The sequence below is a fragment of the Armigeres subalbatus genome, chromosome 2 (genome assembly GCF_024139115.2).
Source record: "Armigeres subalbatus isolate Guangzhou_Male chromosome 2, GZ_Asu_2, whole genome shotgun sequence".
In the NCBI taxonomy this organism is placed as follows: Eukaryota; Metazoa; Arthropoda; class Insecta; order Diptera; family Culicidae; genus Armigeres; species Armigeres subalbatus.
Window position 1 is genome coordinate 23183375 of NC_085140.1, and position 24237 is coordinate 23207611.

At 36.1% G+C, this 24237-nt stretch overlaps 1 protein-coding gene across 1 annotated transcript in view; it reads left to right on the top strand.

Moving 5' to 3' along the window:
• The window catches only part of LOC134214136 (uncharacterized), a 45026-nt gene extending 24576 nt beyond the window's left edge, over positions 1–20450 (top strand). The window contains exons 2-3 of the mRNA XM_062693558.1: positions 19049–19645; positions 19723–20450. Coding sequence (XP_062549542.1) covers positions 19049–19645; positions 19723–20068 — 943 coding nt within the window. The 3' untranslated portion in view covers positions 20069–20450. The remainder of the gene's footprint in view (positions 1–19048; positions 19646–19722) is intronic.
• The last annotated feature ends 3787 nt before the right edge of the window (positions 20451–24237 follow it).

The following is a 24237-nucleotide window of genomic DNA, read 5'->3' on the forward strand; positions in this document are numbered from 1 at the left end:
GCTTTCGTAAGGGGCACTCTACCGTCCACCAACTTGTTCGGGTGGAAAACACAATGCTGGGGAACAAAGCCCTGTCGAACAAAACTTCAATCGTGCTTCTGGATGTCGAAAAAGCCTGGCATAATGGCCTTATACTCAAGCTTGTACAAGCAAATGTGCCCAGGTATCTTGCGAAACTGGTGAGTAACTACCTAGCGGATCGTACCTTCTCTGTGCGTGTTACAGGATCCTCATCAGTACATCAGAATGTAACTCCTCTGGAGTACCCCAGGGGAGCCTTTTGGGACCAATCTTGTACAATTTGTACACATCAGATATCCCACAACTGACAGAATCCTTGCACTATACGCTGACGATAGCGCTATCATGGTGAATGGCAGAACTCCGACGGCATACCGATCCAGACTGCAGCGAGGGGTTACAACCTTCGTTGCCTATCTTACTGGCTGGGAGATTAAAGACAACGGTGCTAAGAGTTAAGCAATTGTTTTCCGACACCGGCAATCCTCAAAACTACTTCAATCACCCGATTGTTTCATCCGGGTTAACGGCTGCCCCGTCAAATGGTCCGACGAAGTCGACTACCTTGGAGTTACTCTTGACAATAAAGGAACCTACCGTGCGCATACCGACAAATTGAAGTCCAGATGCATCAGACTGCGGAAAAGCTTATATCCACTCATCTCCCGTCGATCCCGACTGTCGCGGAAGAACAAACTTGCTGTCTTCAAGACCATTATTGCACCGGTGGTTAACTACTCAATGCCAGTTTGGGGCACATGTGCACAAAAAGAAGCTACAAGTGGTCCAGAATCGACTGCTCAGAACCATCCTCGACGCTCCGTATAATACACGTATCAGCAACCTGCATCGTGCCGCTGGGTGTTAAACGTTTGCTGAACGAACTGACAACAGCATCAACAATTTCATCGACGGTGCAATCGAAGCACAACATCAACTCATGAGAGATTTAGTGAACTAGGTTATCAAATTTGTTAGGTTAAATAGGTTATAAAAATTAAAATTCGCAAATGTATGCATTTAAATAATAAACATGCTATATAGCAAATTAAAAACTACATGTCCCTGATGTAGAACTAAATATGAAAAAAGGATGAAATTGTTAGCAAAAATCACTTGAGCACATAATATTGTAACAAACAAAAATAAGAAATAAAGTTGAATTTAAACAAGAAAAAACGCGCGCGAGCCATTTCGTTCGAGATGTCGTGGACAGTAGTGAGCATGGATGGTATTCGTAGCTGTCAAGTGAATCTTTCTTTCAAGATTCTTATTAGGTTTTGTTGCTGTTTGTAATTAGGAAGGCACATTATTTAAAATAAATCTGTTCTTTGCAAGACCAACTTTCTATACAAAAGAAAGCTGATCCGAGAAGAAATTTCTTCGATGTACAAAACACAGTCGCTTAGTTACGGCAGAAAAATCAATCGCAATGATGTCATTACGTTGTCCAACGTCTACCTTGCGGTCGTGTCTTGCTTAGGCCTATGTCAAAAGCTAGGCCAGAGTCAATATGGGTAACCAATTATGCAAATTATGTTTTTTAATCAGAAAGAATGTACATGCATAATTTTAAGGAAATAAAACAACTACAAAAAAACGAACTTCAATTTTACAGAGAATTGCTATCCTACCTCTGTACGAAATAATGACTACACTAATGTAAAATAATGAGAAAAAAAAAACAAAAACTAGTCTTCTAAACTTTTCCTGATTGGGTGTTGATAGGTGACCAGATCGGACCATTAAACACTTTTCGTGAACACCACGAGGACTGTGCTTTATTACTCGACACCCGACAATCAGCGAAGATCATGTTATCTGATGGCTCTTGGCATATTTCATTAACCTTTTCATCTCAAGTCCAAGCTAAATGTACCTAAATCTATCGTCAAAAATAAAAATCAAATATATGAATTCGCAGAACTGATAATCTTTACAAATTATACTTTTAATAACAGTAATCGAAGCTGACATTTAGCGACCGCTTCGGACAGAAGTCACAATTAATTTTTCATTCGAGGATCTCCCCATGGGCCTGACAGGCACCAACGATCGTCATCAAAAACCGATTATGCTTTCCAGTCTCGGTGATAAATTATTTTTTGCTCAACTGCCACAGGAGAGCTCCAGGCGATCGCGCAGAACGTTGCTGCTTTCTTGCGGTATGATAGGGCGATTATCTAACCGACCACCTTTGGAAAACAACTCGAAGCTACGGTATCAAACATAGACGGCATCTTGACCGCATCTAGCAGGTTTGTTGACTGATTGTGGAGTATCCCACGCTTGTGACCAGATCGGACCATTTATGGACCCAAAACCACCTATCACCCGTTTGATTTATGGGTCAAATCGTACGACATGATTAAACTGAAACAAGTCAACTGGCATAGCAACATGGTACACCGCTCGCGAACGCGTGATCATTTTATTTAACGGTGGTTCACTGACTCTACCAGTCACCGGCATTACGCAACGTAATTATTTAAACCACTTCTCTTGAGCCACTGTTACAGTTGCTGGAACATGTGTTCGGAAAAGATCGAAAAACCCGAATCCATGGTCCCGTGCGCATTCATTGCTTTTGTTTATGCCACAAGTACCCTTAACACTCAGACCTAGTGACTTACAAACAACCCTGCAAGGGAAGGAAAGATTTCAACTGATCGGTTCGAAACAAGCGACGAACCTGTTTCTCCCAGCTGATGCATCGGTCGGCGATCATCTATGGATCATGATCCCTGGTACTTACCGCGCAACATCTCCCAACACATGCAATGGATGCCTGCTGTTGCTCAGCAGATGCACTATGCTGACTGTTGGGATAATTTTCGATTACGAGACCGATGTGCACCCTGGCGTTATATGGTCGTATTCAAAACAAATAATGCATGATTTTGGAAATGGTCGTAAGGCTACAATTATCATACAAAATGACATGCTTTGCAATAAAAGGAGTTGTTAAACCTACATATTAAAAAGGTAAACGAAAAGATTCTCTTAGGTAGAATTAAGTCCATTTCAAAAGTCGTGCTTGAAGCAATAATTCTCCTGAGAAAAGAAGCAGTGAGCATAATTATAACCATTTTTCAGAGCCAACCACCACAGTTTGTTGTTCAGGTTTGGTAACATCAGTTGGTTGGGCGAAAGGTCAATAAGGAATCGTGTAGGTAATTAGGGGTTGCTTCAAGAATTGTATGGCTTCATAGCTTATTTACCGTAAATCGAATATTTATCGTTCTCGTAAACAGACACTTCCCATTGCTTGCTCGTAAGACAACAAAACCTCGTTTCAAAACCTTAGATATTCACCATTTATCATTGGTTACTTATCTTCGCGATAAAGCCTTTCCACATAAAATATCGGATACTAAAATAATATCCATTAACATTGATACCATTTTACAGAATTGAAATTAAATTCATGGTTGACATACTGGCATTAAGATTATAAGATGACATAAATCATGTATTGCAATCTGTATCAACGTTCATGTACTCGTTTTTTATTATCCTTTTTCCAATTTATATTGGTCATCAATTAATACTTTGTCGTGGTTTCCGCATAGTTACTGGAAAACATGCGCAATTCCGTTATATGTAACTAAGGGTTTAAAGGACATGTGGATTTTTTCAGCAGTTATAAATGCCTTAGTTAAACTTTTAGTTCAACTAACTAAAAACTGAAAAACTTGTAGTAGGCTGCCCTCGAACGATTTCATCCGTCTCATCACTCGTGCTTGATGAAATTGTATCAAAATTTCGATTCGACTTAATTGATGCGCATCAAAGTTGACGTGAAAACTCGCATTAGTTTCAGTTGTTAGTTGTTGATTGCTATCATGTTACTCTCGGTAGTCTAATTCAACCCTAATCAACGTCATGGCAAAGACCTGTCTATCAAATATGTGTAATTAATTGTGTTGATGGTCATTTCTTGGACAATAGAGATTTATACATCTATCTGATATTTAATCATTACTAATATACCATAATGGCTTGATTCGCTTTTGCTTATAATAAATGTTTATTGGGAAAATCACATAACTGATCTAGTTTTTTCTTTCTTCAATGTTGCGCACTGTGTTTCATTTCTGCACACAAGTGCACATTAAACAGCAACCAATGCAGCATGAGTGAAAGTTGAATGTTGTGTATGCAATGGATAAGTGTAGAGAAAAAATGTGAGCATTCATATTCAGATCAACTCGACGGCTCTAAGGACGACGACGACGAGCACGTTGCCGTTATAGACAATGCTCAATTTAATACCGAAATACCGCGACTAACTGGTTGGTTGGTTGACGATGACGATTACGCTTAGTTTACAAGAGACGCACCGTTGGTTGTAGCCATGAGATTAACATTCAAGATTGGTATGTTGCGAATGGCAGAAGAAAACTCAATTCGGAAACTAAACCAAATACGAGACGATCAACGGGCTCCATCTGCGAGACAAACAAGTGGACTCACGTGAAAGAGTTTCTTTGCGGTTGGCAAAGTAGTGCAGTGCGGCATGTCTAATGCATGTTGGTGGAACTTGGGAAGGGAGGAATAATGACAAATAATTAATGGGTGTAATAGTTTGATTTGTCGGAGACATTTTTGCATTTACATGCGAGCACGCCTTTTCATGACTAGTTCATCGGCATAATGCAAATTCGCTACACGTGAAATGAATGCTAATGCATAATGTGGAACTGATGGGAAGTTGCGTAACCACCGTAATTTGCATTTAAAAAGGTAAGTGAGATGACGTCATTGATTGATCGGGATTTAATATTAAAATCAGATTCACATTTAGATATTTTTTGTAATATATAAATAATGCAAGTTAATATCAAAGGAATTTCGTTGAAGAATTTACGAGACAATAAAATAAGACTATATAGGGACACGGCAGGTATTTCCGTCCATCGTCATAGGGGCTAAAACCAGCGAAAGCAACATCCATTTGTTAGAGCTCCACTATAGCAGAACGTATCTCCTGAGCTTAAGATTTGATACAAATGAGTTTGTCACAAAATTGTCTCTTTTATTGGTTTTCGAGACTATGACGAAAAGACGAAAATACCTGCCTTAACCCTAATGATTTTTGGGCGATGTGTTCGGTGGGTTTCAAGTCGCGTTAAATTATTCTTGGATTTGCAAATTTTGATATTTTCCCAAATCTGCTTGTAACAAAACATAATTACTAGTAAGCCTAATTTCATAACTTACTATCAATGGGAAACGCTTAAATATGGTAAAATTCTTATCATCATCTTGCGATTGCAGTGTAATTTGTTATTATGTTGCAAAATAGTGTGAAAAGATCAATTGCAGACCCACTACCAATACAGTTTGATAATTTAATATAAACTAGTTGACGTGGAAAACTTTGCTGTTTGCTGACACCGATCGATGAGCCATGGAGTGGTCGCTCGCAAGGGTAAACTGATCACGATGAGCGATTTATTATGCGGAATGTCAAAATAAAACCTTAAAACGAATACACCGAATGTTGGCAACTGAGTTGGAGAGAAGAGGTTTCTAATATATGGATTAATACAATCAGAAATATCTGTAAAAAGTATGGGTATAATGTACAAGTATCACGGAAGAAATTTCAAGTGAGCCATCAAATTATCAAAAACGGCTCGATTTCATCAAAAAATATCCCTGGAAGAAAGAGTACTTTCGTAACCAAGTCATATTATCTGATGAAAGCAAGTACAGCATATTTGGATCAAATGGCCGATGTATGATATGGCGGAAAATGAATACTGAGATACAGCCGCAGAACCTCTAAGCATGGTGGGGGCTCCGTCAGGGTGGGGGGTCCGTCATGATCTGGGAGGTGCATGAGCGCAACCAGTGTGGGTAAATTTCTATTATTGCAGGAATTATGGATCACAAAATGTTCATCCGCATTTTGAAGGAAAATGTGAACGCAAGAGCTGAGAAATTAGGCTTACAAGGAGCATACATCTTTCGGTATGATAATTATCCCAAGCACAGAGTCCAAAATACTTACTGTAGCTACTTTATAATACTCCAATCATTTCAAAACGCATCCACAGAGCCCAGATATGAAACCCATTGAGCATCATTGAAAGGTTCTGAGCGACAAAGATCGTACAAGTCACATTACCAACAACAACGAATTGAAATTAGCATTGAAAGAAGGATGGGAGAAAATCTCGTCCCCCGTCACGGCTAATTTGGTCAGTTCCATGTCACAAAGACTACAAGCCGTCATAGATACACAGGGGAATCCAACTAAATATTGAATTCCATTCTACAACTCTTGTTTCCGTTTGAAAAGTGCGCCAAACCTGAGTAGACGAATACTTTTTGAGCCCATATTTAATTAATTGTTATGTTTTGTTACACTTATTTTTGTTATTGTTTTGTTTTCCTGTTTTGTTTTTCATAATAGAGATGAATTGATTAATCTGCTACACAATGTAATCGATAGTTTTATTTTTTAGCATATTAGATTCTATCTTTGACATTTTCTAGAAAACACACAGCTAGACCAATACCTTTTGGACTCACAAGAATATTTTCAAATACAAATATTTGTATATTTGTTTCCTCACATTTATATATTTCTATATTTTATATTTACTTAATTTCATTATTTTATTATTTCATAAGGCCGTTACAAATATTTAATTTAAATTTTGTTCTACTGGTCTCCGCAAAGTCAAGGGAAGAGGGGGATAATAAAAAACAAATATTAAAAGAAAAAAATCTTGAAAAATATACGATTGTTTTGAAAATCCTGAAAATTTTCCGAAAATTTTATTGTTACCCCCTCAAATTTTTATTTTTGGGTAAAAAAGAGAGAGATCGCAGCAAGCCATGCGCGCGATGGTTGCTTTTGAGTTTGCTGTTACGTTTTTGTTTGTTCGCGCAAGAAATAGATTCGGCTGATGTTTATATTCGATATGTACTAGAATTTTTTTCTTAAGGTGTTCTGGAGTTTGAAATTTAGGCGTTTGGTGACCTTTAATAAAGTGTATTTCTTAATGAAGTGCGCGAAGTTGTTTGTGCAGTTTGTATACGGGGATGTCTTTGGTGAAATATGTGTGACTGTGATAATATCAGAAATACATGGTTATTTATCCATTATTTATCGAGTTGCTCAGAATAGCTTTGGAACAGTGAATTAACTTGTCATAAGACGAGTTAGTACAATCCCATTGAATTCCACCACTTAATTGTATCTTGACAGATACGTATTTCGACCTCAAATGTAAGGCCGTCTTCAGTGTCTCGTACTGGACTCGGCTAGAGACACTGAAGACGATTATTAATCAGATCAATACATTATGGAAAGACATTCCACTAAAAAGCTCAAAATAATTTTCTTATCACAGTGAATTAAGTTGTTCGTGCACACTAGAAGTGACCTTCGCTTCCTCAATTCATTTATCCGGAATTGAATCAATTTGTTTAGATTGTTTCAATGTGTTTTTTTTATAGGATTTCAAAACGCGCTGGATTTAAAAATCCGGAAGTTTGTTTATGGATCCATTATTCAATTGACCATGGTAGCATAAACAGGAGCCCCTTATTGCAAGTGAAAGGAACCTCGGGCTAGACGTGCGTTACCAGGCAGTCTGAAATGGGTCACTGAAGCTGCGGTAGAGCTAACACCTTCTAACTCCCGGGCTAAAGCTGACTTTATTACAGACAGCTTTCATCCATAATACTGCTGCCGGACAGTGGGGGTTAGATTGAAAATACACATACACATATACACACAAAAAATCCGAGGGGGGAGAGTCATAATTTATTTTTAATATTTGTATAGGCTTAATTTCATATTTTAATGTTCTCATATTGTCAAATTTTCATATCTAATATCTCCATATTTCTTTTTTTTTTTCTATGCTTTCATGATTTCATAATGTTGTGTTCTTATACTGCCATACACTGCATATATGAAACTATATTTTTAATTATATATTTTCATACTTTTATAATTTCATATTTTTATATTTCTTATACTTTTTTTTAAATATATTTTCATATGTATCATGTACTTATTCCATCTCATTTCCATATTTTCTTATTTTCATATTTCATATTTTTATGTTTTCATTTTATCTTGCATTCATGTTTTCGTTTTTTTATGCGATCACATTTTCATATATTTATATTTTTATGTTTTCATACCTTCGTATTATCATATTTTTATTTTTATAGCATGAAAATATGAAAGTGTGAAAATTTGAATGTAATTTTTATATGTTATGCTTTCATATTCTCATGTTTTCATGTTTAATTTTTCATATATTCATTTGTTATTTAAACATATGTCTATTTCCAGGGGCCTCAACTGAGCTCTTTGGTGTGGGGGTAGTTGATGGGCCATTAAAAAAACCCAAACTTAATTCACCGAGTAGTGATACTGCCTTTCTCGCATTTAGCCAAGACACCAACCTTACATGGCGTTTATATAGTTCGATTCCATTTTCTTAATAACTTTTAAACGCAATGGTCGATCGTTATCAAATTCAATAGTGATCAACAAGACTTAGTCCCCTGTCGAATGCAACTTGTTGCGAGAAAATCGGTTAAGAATTACTATATGAAAAAGTGGCTAATGTGTTTCGGTTTTCGTGTGCACACACACACACATACACACGGACAGACAGACATTTGTTTAGCTCGACGAGCAGAGTCGATTGGTATAAAAATATATATATATATATATATATATATATATATATATATATATATATATATATATATATATATATATATAAATAGTTCGATTTAGGAGTAAAATGATAGCCTTTCGGTACAACTTTGTTGTACGAGAAAGGCAAAAAAAAGATGTTTACTTTTTCATATTTTTTTTTATATATTAAACAAAGTTGGAATTTGTACGACCGCGCATCACTCAAATATAGGCAGCCCAATTTTTGCTAATTTATATTTGTTTTCATCTTCTATTTACGAGGAAAAATGACAAAATGAAACTAAAATATTTGGAAATCAAAACTCAATCTTCTAGACAGATTAGTTTTTCGCAAAATCTGCATTAAAAATCCATTAATAGGAAAAATAACAATCAATCAGTAAAACCGATTTGATTTCTAAATAAATTGTGTACGCTAAAAAAATATATCAGAAAATTGATTAATTTTTGGCAAGACAAAGTACGCCGGTATTTTATATTTCTACATGTTCGTGATTTATATTTTCATATACCCATATTGCCATATTCTCATACTTTCATATTTTTATATTTTCATATTTTCAAAAGTGTATATTTTCATGTATTTTTATTTGCCTATTTTCATATCTCCATCTGATGTTATTTTATTTAGATATTTTAATTTTGTGTATTTTAATAATTTTTACCAAAATTTTTTTTGACACAGTCTTTATATTGTCGAATAGAGCTCCTTATTATTCACCCAACCCACTAGCACAAATTTCCTTTCTGTGACATTTATGAAGGTTGCATGGTTTCCCTGCATCTTCACTAGTAGATGTTGAACTAACATTCCTTTCCATCCTACTGTGATTGTAGGGACGTGGCCAGGCGTACAGCTGCTTTTGCAATTTTTAGATCCGAATAGGTCCAATAGCGATTCCGGCCGTTTCCCGACCCGCTTCAGAGTTGGATTTTATTGACTGAACTAAATCTAACTTGAGCGTAAGTTCACAAAAAAAAACATTTTTCATTAGATTTGCGAAAGTTTATTCTATCATCCGGAAGTTTGTTTAAATTTTAAGAGTTATCTAGGATTTTTCTGGATAAATATTTAGCAATCTTTACTGCTTTAAACATACTCAAACATATGATACAGAGGGCTCACAAGAACAATTGATGAAATGTTTATTAAAAGCATCACGCTCAGATTTAATGATATTGATCCCCGCACTTCGTCACGGTTTTTGTTTTAAACATCTGATTTATATATGGTTTCTCATCCTTCCCAAACCACTCAGCATGGCTCTGCTAGCTGAATATTTTGCGAATGGAACACATCACGAAATTCTAAATATTCTTCAGGGGATTTATCGCAATCCACAATTCCTGAAATTGGATTATTGATATAGTTTTTAGAAATCAACTCTAAGCGTAAAATATCGTACATTTTTCCTTAGTAAACAATGAAGGTTTTGCCAAAACCGCTAGGCGTCCACGCTACGACTCTGATTGAAATGAAGATATGATATTTTATACATGCGTACTTCAGAAAGATATTTGTAGTTGTTATTTCGGTCGCATTACTTTTTTACAAAAATAATTAGAAACCACTTATTTCAACAAATCTTCATCTAGAGTTGTATTCCAGCCCAACAATCATCGGCGGCAGCGTTCGTTGAAGTTTTAATTGGTAGCGACGGCGCTTTCGACACGATGCTGAACTCACTTCTCCGTCCGCATGTATTTCTTTGATGAAAATCAACTTTTTGTTTTAATTTATTAAAGTGATTTTTCTTATAATATAAAGTTCTTCACTGAGAACAGAATTTTCGAGAAATTTGAACAACTTTTCTGTTTTTCTATGAAAAACTCTTTGAAAAAATCTGTGTTTAAACTTAATTTTTTTCAACACAACTTTAATTACCTATTTTTCAATAAAAAAAACGATTCCATCAAATATTTGAAAATCTGAAAGATCATATATTACTCTCACATCGAATTGCTGATTTTTCATACAAAAAAAAATAATACGATTATTAAACTTAAGTGGACACCGAGACAAAGTGGACAAAGTCCTGAATGTATAGTTTCAGAATACGATTGATTTTTTTGCTAATATTTGTTACTAACTGCAGTAGAACGTTCAGGAAGTCTTATTTCATACTTGAAAATGAAACTTAAGTATCCTTAAGTATCCAGAGGAAGCGCTATCTATCGTGAAGCGATGTTAAGATAGATCTTGAAAATAATTTGAATTAAAGAAATTAAAAGCAAAAAACTTTTTTTTTCGGGACCACCCTATTTAAATTTATTATTTTTGTCATAAAACATTATCCGTTTGAGATAAAATAAATGTTTTTAACCAACGTAAATTTGTGTTTTTGTTTTGCATTATGTATTTTGTGAATGAGCTCCATAGTTTATGTTCCTATTTGTTTTCAAACTTCAGCCGAATTTTGACAAGGCTCAGAATTGGGCACACCTGGCTGAATCATGGACTGGACAGATCCTGCTATTTGCCCTCCATGTGAACCATATGATGCACCGAACACAGTTCGTCAAGTGCTGATCGAAGACATGACAAAGTAAAAAAAAGCAAAACAGCAACTCATCGTTCACATTGCTGAGAGACAATGTTAACAACCTAATAAAAAAATATGATTTTTTTAATTAGAAACTAAGCCAAAACAAAACTGCATTAATCAAAAATCAAAATCAGCAAAGTTCCATTTGGCCTAAAACAATGCTGACCAACAATCATACAAAACATACTATTGAAAATAAGAAGCAGGACTACAAAAAGGAAACGACAAATGTTTAGGAACCTGCGAGAATGGAGAATCCGGAATTACGGAAGGTAAACATGATCTTTTTTAAGGAAGCTTTACATTTACTACCATGCTGGTTGTGAAGACTCAAGTGTCATGTGTTAGTTTTATGATTTAAGTTTTAACTTCTTATTAAAAAAAAAAACAGTGTGACCAAATTGATCGAAATGTCTATAGTGAAGAAACAACAACTACATCCTAAATAACACATACCTAAAAATTGAACTTGCCATTTCCATTTCGAATTTGTTTGAAACTGGTTCCAAATTGCATTACACAACATTCTGCTTATTCATATACTAGCTGACCCGTCGAACTTCGTCTTGCCCAAAAATAATTGATTAGCTAAGCTTAAGCTTAAGTTTTGACGTTTGCTCTGCTATGTGATTCAAAACTTCATTTTCTTTTTTATATGCCAAATTTGGTTCCATCAGCTTGATTACTTCTCGAGTTATGCAGAAAGCTGTGTTTCATTTGTATGGGAGCCCCCATGATAGACGGAGAGTGGTATCAAACCATCAGAGGAACCTTCTCCTGCCCCAGAAAATCCTGCATGCAAATTTTCACGACGATCGTTTTAGTAGTTTCCGAGTCTAGAGCCAGACAGACAGAATTTCATTTTTATGTATATACATATACATCGATAGAAGAAGATTAGGAATAAGGAGTATTTTATAGCTTTGCATTTGGTACATCTCATACAATTTCAACCACAATGGGATGCGTTGTTTCAGTTGAACATATTACACTAATTAGACATTTTTGCCTTTATTGTATACTAAGTATACGTAAAGGTGCGTAAAGGCTATATGATCACTCCAAAACTATAATTTTGATAGAAGGCTTGGAGACCCATAGTGTCATATACCAATCGAATCAGCTCGACGAATTGAGGTGATGTCTGTTATTTGTGTATGTATGTATGTGTGTATGTGTGTTTTATGGTGCCAATGAAAATGACATTTTTGAATTTAAAAGAAACCTACATTGCTCACAACTTTCATTACTTCTAAATATGACCCCATGCAAAATTTGAGCTCAATCGGACATGATCGAAAAAAAATTCAATAAAATTAATTAAAGTTTAGAAATTTTTACCCACGAAAGGGGGGGGCAAAGGAAAATTCGAAAATAAAATTTTATTAATATTTTGATGCCAAATGACTTGAAAATGCATGAAATGTCGAGATCTGATGATACTACAAATTTTTTTTTAAATCGATTTTTTCTTGGAATATTTTTGGGACAAACAATTTTTTCCCCCTGTGTAAAAATTTTGCTAAATCGAACATAATTTAGAACATTGTCAGATTGCTAGGTAATGTTTATTACACTGAGGTTTATTTTTACGCGGTTATTATTACGCGGTACCGCATAAATTCAAAACACAACGTGTTTGAAACTGATAATGTAGAAACACGATTTATGTAATTACGGAACTTTTTTTTTACAGAATTTTTCTATCAGATTTTTTAAATAACACGATATTTCACGTCGGTTTTTTTTTTAAACAACGCGGTTTATTTTTACAAGGTTTTGATTTACATTGAAAAAGATCGACGTAAAAAAACCTTTGTGTATTGATTTTAAGTGAAATAGATAATCCTGATACATATGTAAAATAAATAAGTAAGGGAGTTTGAAAAGTAATTCAAGAAATTAAGTGAGTAGTGTAAAAAAAGGAGTTATTATATTGACATACTGTTTTATTCAATAAATTACACAGTTCTTCTAAATGAGCTCAAATTTTTTCGGACTTTTGTACATTTTTCGATGTTCCTCAACTAACTGTAGAATACACTGTTTTTGATCCTCATCTACTGAGAGTTTGGAATTATAATCTTTTATCAATGCTATACCTCGTTCTGCATTGTCATTCACTACTTCCAGGCTTCGAACTCGCTTCTTGGCAATTTGATACTCCTCTGAAATATTCCAATGCGTAACATCGATGTCAAGTATAGACTCCGGAATTTCTAAAGCTTTGAACAAGTTTTTAATATGGTTACTACCTTGCACGAAATAGTGCAACTCGATCGTATAAATTTCATGCGGCTCAACTATAGATTTTGCAAAATCATTTTATTGTGCCTCTGTAAATGATAAGATAATTAGAAACTCATAGTCTGAAAATATTTAAGTTAAAAATATTTACCTTACCTGGTGCACGAATGGCTTGGATTACTTTTTGTTTGTCCGCTGGATCTAAGTTCTCATCAAAAAGGCACAGCCCGATGAGGGTGTTATCCAAATACTGTAAATGGGTTGAAAAGCCTTTGTGCACTGATTTTGCAACTTCCTCATCGTAAGCGTCATAATTTTTCAATAATTTTGACAAATTGAGGTCATTATTTGACGACATTGCATCACATGAACTAAGAAGCCAATTTTTCAAATCAATTTTCACTCTAGTGTTGTTAGGCATATTATACATGTGCCTGTAAATGAACATTTTTTTGAAGAGTAAATAATTTTTGCCATTCACCTTGCATTATGGAAAGCACCAGGAGCTCTATTTTGCAATTTTCCATCAAGTTTTCCACCTAAAAATATTATAGCAAGTTGGATAACTTCCCGATAATCTTCGCGGTGTTGTTGCTCTTTAAGTTGTCGTTAAACTCAAATAAGGAACTTCTCTCGTTTTCTGTTATTGATGATTTAACGAATGTATCGTTCATACCTTAGTGATACGAACTCTTTTCTAGACTGTGGCTTGTTCTATCCCTGTTGATTTTGGATTGGCGGAATAGTTAATAATTTTCGTATGCTTTCACCAGAGACAATTATGGCCAAACGTTCAGATTTCTCTAGCGTCTTAGATGGTGAAACGTTAGGAAGCAGTTTTGAATCCCAGTGAAATGTTATAGGTTTGCTTGTGGCTTTCAGTTCGATTTGTTTTTGTAAACGAATGTTTTTCTTCGATTTTCTGACAGATAATGTCGAAACGTCATGTCCCAAGGATTTACGGATAGACGAAATTTAAAAAATTGCCTTTCGGTCACTAACTTTGCAACGGTCCAAAGCAGCAGCTTTGGTACTCCGGGTTGATTTGGAAGGACCTAAAAACACATAAAGAGGAACAAAACAAACTAGAAAAACTGTTTGCATGAATGCTTTGTATTTATAATAGAATTATAATTCAATTAAAATAATAAAATCAGCAAATATGAAGTATTCATAACTAGTTTTTTTTAACTTACCAGGTATCTGTAAACTTTCTCCACTAGTACAAACTGAAGGGACGGATTCGCTTTGTGTTTCAGTTTGTGACGAAGATTCAAAATCACTTGCTGTTAAAACATTAAAGCCAGTGTGTTGGCTTTTCTCACAAGTTGGTTGGATCTGATACATTATCCGCGTCGAATTTTGTTTGTTTGGTTTGTTCTTCTTCAAAGGTACTGGTCGAGATAGTTTCTCTAAGGTACAGTTCATTTGTGTCTCCAGGATTCTCATCTGTCTCCTCAAAGTCACTCAAAGTATCTGTGGGTCAACGTGTATTCGTATCTTGATTGTTGGTCTGCTGTCGCTGTTCTTGCCAGTAACGCATTGCTTGCTTTTCCAACTTGTTCTTCGGTTTACACTTCTTGCAGATGTCGAATAAATCTCCCATCGAATCAGAAAAGGAAAAAAAAAGTTTTAATTAATTTTGTCCGATTTAGCTCAAATTTTGCATATGGGGATATTTTTGGCTACGAAAACGTTTGCGTATCGTCGGGTGTTAAAATTCGATGAAAAAAATTGTTTGTAGTAACATCAGATCTCGACGTTTCAAGCATTTTTAAGTCATTTGGCATCAAAAACAGAAAACATTGGGAAAATTTTCATGGGTAAACATTTCAAAACTTTGATGAATTTTAGGCACCCCTAAATCATGTCTGATTGAGCAGTGTTGGTAAAATCACTCATAAATCTCAATCAACGAGCGCTCCCGTGCGAACGAAATCGTCTGCGATTTTAAAGGAAAGCATCACGCTTGAATTTTTCATGCCAAAACGCATCATTTCACTCATTTGCCAACAAATATTTTTGGTTTAAAAACGCATTTGAAATCAATTTGGGGGCAATTTATTGCTTATACATAAAAGAGTGTCTAATATTTTATGCGACAAACGTCAATTCATTGTTTTTAACGAAGGAGAACAAAAGTAAACCAACGATGATTCAATTGGATGATTCAACTCATCCATGAGTTTTTAGGTGCTGAGTTGGGTGCGTTTCAACTCACGCTTGATTTGAATCATCCATGAGTTTTGAGATTTTGAGTTTTTACCAACACTGCGATTGAGATCAAATCTAGCATGGGGTTATATTTTGGGGTAATGATCCTTGTGAACAATGTCTTTTTTTGAAATTCGATGACAGTTTTTCCCCATACATTCCATTGGCACCCTAGTGTGTATGTGTACAAAATTTTGGTTAATGGGATCAGAAGTTATGGCCAAAATACTATTTTTTATGCGTGAAACGTTAAAACACTCATTCATATTTTTTGTATTTTTTTTTTGCACGATAAAGGAACCAACACCGCTTGGTGGAATAATCAGGGTTTTTTATATGCAAACATGGTGTACCAAGACGATGAATTCGAAAATATCTTTAACTTATAAAAATATAAACATTTCTTTAACGAAAATGACCAATGATATTGCTGTGCTATTATTGAGCAGATTGAAGTCCATTGATTTTTCAGCGGATAAAGCAGAAACACACATTACAACACAACTTCTCGCGTTTCTGACGACCCAGCCACGTAAGATCTGTGATTGGTGCGAAATACATGGCTAATGACTGTTGTTGCAATACAAAATAAGCAACACATGAACGAGATACTAAATGGTCGTACTATTCGGAGTCAATTTCCTCGAACCTCGCTCTGCTGCGCCCTTCCGTCCCACAACGAGTGATATTCTCTCATTTGATGGCATGGGTGGCATCCAAGTTTGTGTCCCACGACATGACGTCGCGATGCAAAACAGTCGCAACCTTAACCGTTTTATTCGCGAGTCATCCTCCGTCGTTGTCGAAGTCATTAGTTGGATGGTCGAGTTGCAATTGGGCCGTTCGGAATTAGGTATATTGCAGTCTCTTCGTTGCCTGCTGCTCACTGCCGCTACTGTACTACGGGGTGGTAAGCTACACAGCTTCGGTGTCTTGATGCGATGGTGAGAAACAGTCACTACTGCACTAAACACCCACCAACAAGAATAGAATTCGTGAATGCCAACCTGCCAGCGAGACTTTGGCCAGCCATTGCCGGCAGATTCGATGTTGTTTGTTTTGTTTCGTCGAACCGAGAAATGTATGGGAAGGTCATTGCAATTGGTCGAGGTACTCGCCTTACCTGACATCGGGGAGCTAGACTGGCAAACCCACGGATGCAGAGATGCAGCGATGCGATGCGGTAAATAATGGCAAGCAATTAGCCGGGTTTCGTCGGCAGTACGATGAGGAAGACGGTGTTGGTACATCTTTAACAACCTTCCCAGAACCTGGCTCTAGAGTGGAGGTCGGATTGGTTGGTTCACATCATGCAGTCGGGACCGATGGGAATGAGTTTGTGAGAAATTATGATTTAAAGTTGATTTGTTCGTGAACGGTTATCAGACGATTGTTCGACTAATAATGGGCGGTGATGGATTGGAGGTGTCTAACTGCAGAGCAATTATCACACTTTTGCTGGAAGCTGTGCAGGAAATAGATAATTGTTGTACCTGTTTAAAATTTGAAATGCGGATGTAATTTCATATTGTATTTCAGACTTATTAGTAGCAAGTGTCGATTCGATTATCCTAAGCAATGGTGTTTACAATATTGGAGAATTACTATGGCCAGAAATTCTGTGTATATCGACCAATAAAATTCATACTCTGAGTGACTTTTGAAAAAATAGATATGCAATTGAGCAATTAGTTCGTTCCTAATTTTCATGACTATTTTTTATTGTCAGCCAGTCACACTCCTACTCATTCAAGTTAATAAAGTCAGATTCATATTATTATAAATTAATATAAAAGCATTTTTTCAACCGTCTAAGACGAATTAAGTAGGGACACGGCAGGTATTTTCGTCTGTTCGTCATAGTCTCGAAAACCGATAAAAAAGACGCTTTTTTGTAAAACTCATACGTACCAAATCGTAAGCTCAGGAGAAACGTTCTGCTATAGTGGAGTTCTAGCAAATGTACGTTGCTTTCGTTGGTTCTGCCGTGTCCCTACTCTCCATTTAATTCCACCAGTTAATTTTCGTTATCTTTGCAGATACGTATTTCGACATTTCAGCATTTTACGAAAACTATTACGCTAGATTTAAACTTTTGTTAATAGGAGTAGAAAACCATGTGATGAATTAAAAATTCAACACATGGCATGATTGTATAATCACCTGAAGACGACCACACAGTTGTGGTCGAAATACGTATCTGCAAAGATAACGAAAATTAACTGGTGGAATTAAATGGAGAGTACTTAATTCGTCTTAGACGGTTGAATACATTCCACTAAAAGAGCTTTATATATTTTTCTGAGCATTTTTTCTTTAAATTAATATAAAAGCATCTCGATAATCGCACAATTATAAGCTTGCAATCTTTTCCTCCACAGCTATGTAATATTATGTGTAAAAACACTCAACAGAAACTTATTTTATTTTAAAATTAAAAACAACTCTACTGCACTTACTAGCCAGTCAAGAATGGCTTCCACCTAAAAAACTTTGATGATATGCTTTAATTAATGAGAGTGTATTACTTGCTGAAGTTAAACGCATTTTACAATGACATGGAAATGCTAATATAATCTTCCAAACTTAGACGTACATTTTTATGATAGAACTAATCGAAACTGACCGATCTTGCTCGGGATGTTTTATTTTCCTCCAAACTGTCAATCGCTCAGTCGATTGCAAGCGTCGCACTCTGAATCGATTTCAGTTTGAGCTTTATGTTTTCCTTCTATACTCACAAACACGTAGTATTTTTGCATTTGTTCAACTTTCGTAGCGAAATGTTCTATCTTTTCAGCTAAAGTCAAGACGAATCGATTAGTGATGAAACCGTGCAAATCGGATAACCCATTCGTGATTTATATTGCCTTAAAGGAAATGCAAACTTATTCATATATATAGAGATAAGAGTGAAAGTATACGGCAGGCATGAAAATTATATAATCTAGAAAAACCCATGCATGCCGTATCCTAACGAAACAATCAAATCTATTCTTTGGCCTCTAATTCTATCATGAAAAAGTGCGTCTAAGTTAGGAAGATGATATTAGCTTTTCCATATCATTGTTTGTTGATATTGTTGCAGTACTTACCGCATTTTATATTCAATCAGTTTATGTATTACATAAATATTAAGTAAATATATACATTAATTACCATCAAATCAAAATATTCAAAATAAATTCGCCAGCGAGTTGAATCGTGGAAAACAAAACAGCATCTTATTAAAACTTATATGATACAAAAATCTTATAATAGTAATTAATATTAATAATAAATCATATTGCTGATGAATATCCTTCGCCTTTCTCCACAGACTATCAATGAGCTTCATCAGCAGCTTCATGTTGCTGTGCGTAGCTGCCAGTCATGCCCAATCGGCTACGTTCAGTAACGCTCATAGCTCAGAGGAACATGAAAACGTCAAGGATGCCACCGCAGCCGGAGCCGCAAACGTACCACAGTATCGATCCCGTCCATCCTATTCCGCCCAGTATAGCTCCGAAGAGGAGGAGGAAGAACCCCAACAGGTGTACACTCGTCGTCAGCACAATTCTCAGGACAAGAAGGGTAAAAAGGCTGCATACTCCAGCGAAGAAGTCGAGGTCGAAGAGGAACCGGATCGGTTGTCGCTTCTATTGGAAAAGTCCGATTTCCATTGCACCGGTCGCACCACTGGATACTATGCCGATGAAAGCCTCGGCTGCGAGGTGTTCCACTACTGCCAAGAAAACCAGAAGCACTCCTGGATCTGTCCGGAAGGATTCACATTCCACCAGGTGCATCTGATCTGCATGCCACCATCCAATGACAACATCTGCGAGCAGTCATCCAAGTATCACTTCGTCAACGACTATCTCTACAAGCCAATCAACATGGAAGAGCACATGTCCAAACCTAATGTCACTTTGAGGTATCACCCCATCATAAGCGTCAAGTTTTGATTTAAATTAATCGTATACCTTTCTCAATCCTTCCCGCAAAACACAGATACTCAGAGCGCTACTACCCGGAGAACTTCTACGTCGATGAGCGTCACTACGACTACGACCGTCAACAGCGCGTCCACGAGGAACGTCGTCAGCCCGTGCAGCAGCAACCAAAACAACAACAATATCACGTACCTCAGCAGCAGATTCGCAAGCAGCCAGCATACGTTGGCTCGACTACTCCAAGTTATCGGATAGTTTCAACAGCCAGCAGCCCAACTCACCAGGGCTCGTTCCGCAATCCGGAAGAAATCAACATCTCCCTTCAGCAGAGAAGGCCAAGCTACTCGCCGACCACTCAGCGTTACGACGAGGAGGACGAGTACGGTAGCTACGAGCGCAAGTAGGGCGCCACCAGTTTTGAGCAGTCACCAGTATGGTCTAGTGGTACCTTTAAAAGGACAGTTTATGTTTTGAATAGTTGTTAAGTCAAACAATTTAGTTGATAAAATGTCCGAGAAACCTATAGTTGAATTCTTTTGCCATTGAAAGTGAATTCTGGTTTCCGTTTTTCTTTTCTCGCTCATCTGTAAATCCCGTGCTCTTTAGCTTTCGCGGTGCTCTAACTTCGATGCGGTGGGACGAGTACCTAAATAGAAGAAACATTTCATAACAGATCTTATAAAACCTATAAGATTCCTTCATGAGATGCACCATTGTTGTAACGTTCTTTTTATTGCAGTTACAAATATGATTAATAAAATTTTAACATTATTTATTCGTAAAATAGTTACACAATGTATTGATTCCATCCGAAAATCACTGAGACGAAAGATCTCCTGAAATCGCCCTACGATTGAAGCACACGCTTCTGCTAACTGAAATACGATCAAAATCATTTGGGCGCTTCCTTTAACAGTGCCAAGAAAATGATTGGAGAAAACGAAGAAACATGGAAATTTTACATGATATGGTAAGGAAATAAAATTCAAAATGTCTCTAAAACGTTAAAATTTGTGTCCAGGCAAATAATGTTTGGTCTGATTAATTAAAATTAAAAAAACAAATTAATCTACCTACAGTGAGATTTTGACCCTTCTTTGACCGTGAGGAAATATTGTCAGACTACAGTATTTAAAACGAGATAAAAGTACTCAACTTCCCACTTTGAACGTATAAGTGACACTGTAGTAAATGTAGTAAATTTCAGAATTAGCAGACAAACGCACACATACATGCAATTAAGTAGTCTTTTAGTGTCTCAAAACATGCTCACATTTGCTATCTAGCCTCCACTGAAGAAATTTTTGAAATCCCTTTAAATTTTTACGTTTTTGCTAGTGACGAGCTCGGTTGTCTAGTGGCTACCTTATAAGCAGGAGGTCGTGGGTTCAATTCCAGGCTCGTCCCTTTCCTACTTTGAATTTGTATCGTAGTTCTTTCTGTGTTTCACGTTCTACCAAAACGATTCCTACTGTCATAACCTTCCACAAAATCCCAAAACCTCCCGTGATATCTGTGAGAGGTCGTAGAGTTCTCTGCATCTTTCTTAAGTAGGTGTCCAACTAACCATCCTTCCCCTTCCTCAGCATTCGCAAGGACGTGGCCAGGACAGATCGCGACTATTGGAGGGTACATTGCTTCCATCTAAGAGATAGTGATTAGTCCCAAATCAATATCTGTGGTAACGGATGAAAGTGATGCTACTCTCATACAATAGTCTTGGCTTGTACCACCTACGAATTTGTGCGAATTGCTCAATGCTAATGCTAAATGCTAATGCTAATTTTTTACGTTTTTGCTTTTATGAGAAGATTGTTTGGTACATGCTTCTATATGAAAGACACCCGTACAAAATAAAGTTATTATCAACACCTAATCCTAAACAGCCGTTAGAAATAGTTCATCTAGATATTTTTATAAAGAACCCTAATATATTTCTTTCCTTTTGTATATTTCTTTCGTTTTGATACCATCATTCCGATAAAATCCCGTAACATCAACGATGTAAGGAACGGGTTAACAAAATACTTCTCTTTAATAGGTACTCCAAACTGTATTGTCTCCGATAACGAACCAGCTATGAGATCAATTGAAATGAGAACTCTCTTAGAAAACTTAGATATCCAAATTCATTTCACTCCTCCAAATCACAGCCTCAGCAATGGCATGGTCGAAAGGTTTCACTCGACATTAGGTGAAATCTATCGATGCCTTAAGCCAGAATATCCGATTTAACTGATAATCACGGCGTAGTAGAGTAGAACAATATTATCACAAAAAAATGAGCATGGCTAAAATTTCAACTACGTGAAAATATAGCTTCTTATCTTTCATTTCCTGGGCATTTTAAAAAAATCTACCGGGGGGTCCCGAACAACTTTTTTTTTCTTTTCCAAATGGAACCTGCATTCTAATCTAATACCAGCTGCCAGTCACGAGTCCCTCACGAGTTGACTCGTCATTTATTTTTTTAACTATTTTTCATGAATTAAATGCAAGGAATAAATATTTTTCATGTTCTTTTATTTTGAACCTAATTTAAAAGGCTCAAATATGGAAAAGCATGACGGAGCCAAAATTATTAAGTTCAACATTTGGCTAGCAAACATACTGCTTCGCAAGGGTTGAACCCACTAATATTTTTAACAGTGTTTGTTTAGTTTCAATTTTATACTTTTTGGATTTAAATGAAAATTAGCGAAATTCGTAGAAATTATTCCAGATAATTAAGAAATTTCAAATTGGTTGTTTCAGCTCAAAAAACCACAGGATTCCGACACTCAAGACATAACGATTTCTGAAAACCTAATGATTTTTTATAACATTTCCAAGATAATATAAAACTATTTTAACCTACCGAGATAAGCATGCCAAGACCATGCTGCAGGTGGCTGAGTTATATTCCCGGTTCGGTCATTTCCTCGGCATTTCTATGTGGGATGGTTTTATAAAGATATTTTTGGTTTTGAAAGTAAGGAATACATTTTATTCTATGGAGTTTTTATAAATATTAACGGGGCTTAATAATTAGTAAAGCTTTTCTAAATTACGCTTCTGATCATTGTTGAGCTAGATTTTTTCCACTAGATAGATGAATAAAAGTAAAGCTCATCGATTACTTCAAAGTCTGGTGGTTGTACCAAGAGTCATGAAAATAAGTGTCTTTTTAGAAGAAGATGCATTTGATGCATAGGGCAGGAGATTGATTTTCGTTTACTGGTTAACTTTTCTGAACTCTTAGGCAATTTAGATTTTATTAGAGTCATCCCTTCAGCACGATTTTTGTGTCTAAAAATTCAAACTCTTCTCCAAAAACTTCTAAAACTACCCTGGTTCTGATCGTCCAGGTTTTGTGTTTGCGTTTTATGTTGGTGGTATTCGGCTTGACCAAATAATTGAACGTTATTGAAAGTGATTGCCAAAAGCAAAATAGCAATAATGCGACAACACAATGAAAAGTGGACTAATTTTTAAATTGGTAATGAATTTCGAGTGAAAATAATCGTTTCGAATGAGTATTTCTCCAAGCTCACGCAGTGCAATATGCAGTGCAATGCGCAGTAAAATGAATTTGCTTGTCTGGATGAATCACTCGTTCTCATCAACTTTGCATCGCAGCGATATGATCTCTAGGACAAAATACAGTACATATTTTAAAGTTTTTTTTATACCCATGTCACTTTTTGTTGAAATCAGAAGAGATTTTATTTTAAACTAAAAGCTAGATATTTACTTCCGTCTGCAAAGATAACGAAAATTAACTGGTGGAATTAAATGGACAGTACTTAATTCGTCTTAGACGGTTTAATACATTCCACTAAACGAGCTTAATATATTTTTCTAGATATTTACTTCCATTTTTGCCTTTATTGTGCACTTAGCATGACTCATTTTTGCGCTCATCTGTTTACCGTATATCAATTGAAATCTGATTTCTATTTGAATGAGGTATTAAGGATTTCTATGAGCATGTTGGATAGTTTTTAGTGATAAATTGAAGTTACACAATCAAAAATACGACAGAAAAAAAGTGTAAAAAAATTGGGGTTGTATACAAGACACGACCACATGACGTAAACAACGTTACACAATCAAAAATACGACAGAAAAAAAGTGTAAAAAAATTGGGGTTGTATACAAGACACGACCACATGACGTAAACAACGTTACACAATCAAAAATACGACAGAAAAAAAGTGTAAAAAAATTGGGGTTGTATACAAGACACGACCACACGACGTAAACAACGTAAAGGAAGGAACCATCCCCTCGTCGGAGGTGAACCAGCCAAGGGCTGAAAGCCTCCCTGATAAAGATACAAAAAAAGGAACCATCCCACCGACACTACTACCCAGCTTTAGCAGCACCTCCCACTCTGTGTGGGAGTAGAGATCCCACTGTCTAGCAGCTGGTCCACCCCATTCATACACCCCAGTTCAAAAACTGATAAAACCCCAAAAATAGGGAATTACCAAGGATTGGAACGCGCTGTGCAGGAAATGCATGATGCATTAAAGAACTGAATTTTTCTATAGTTTAGCGTTGATAATCAAAACTTTCAGTACTATTGGCA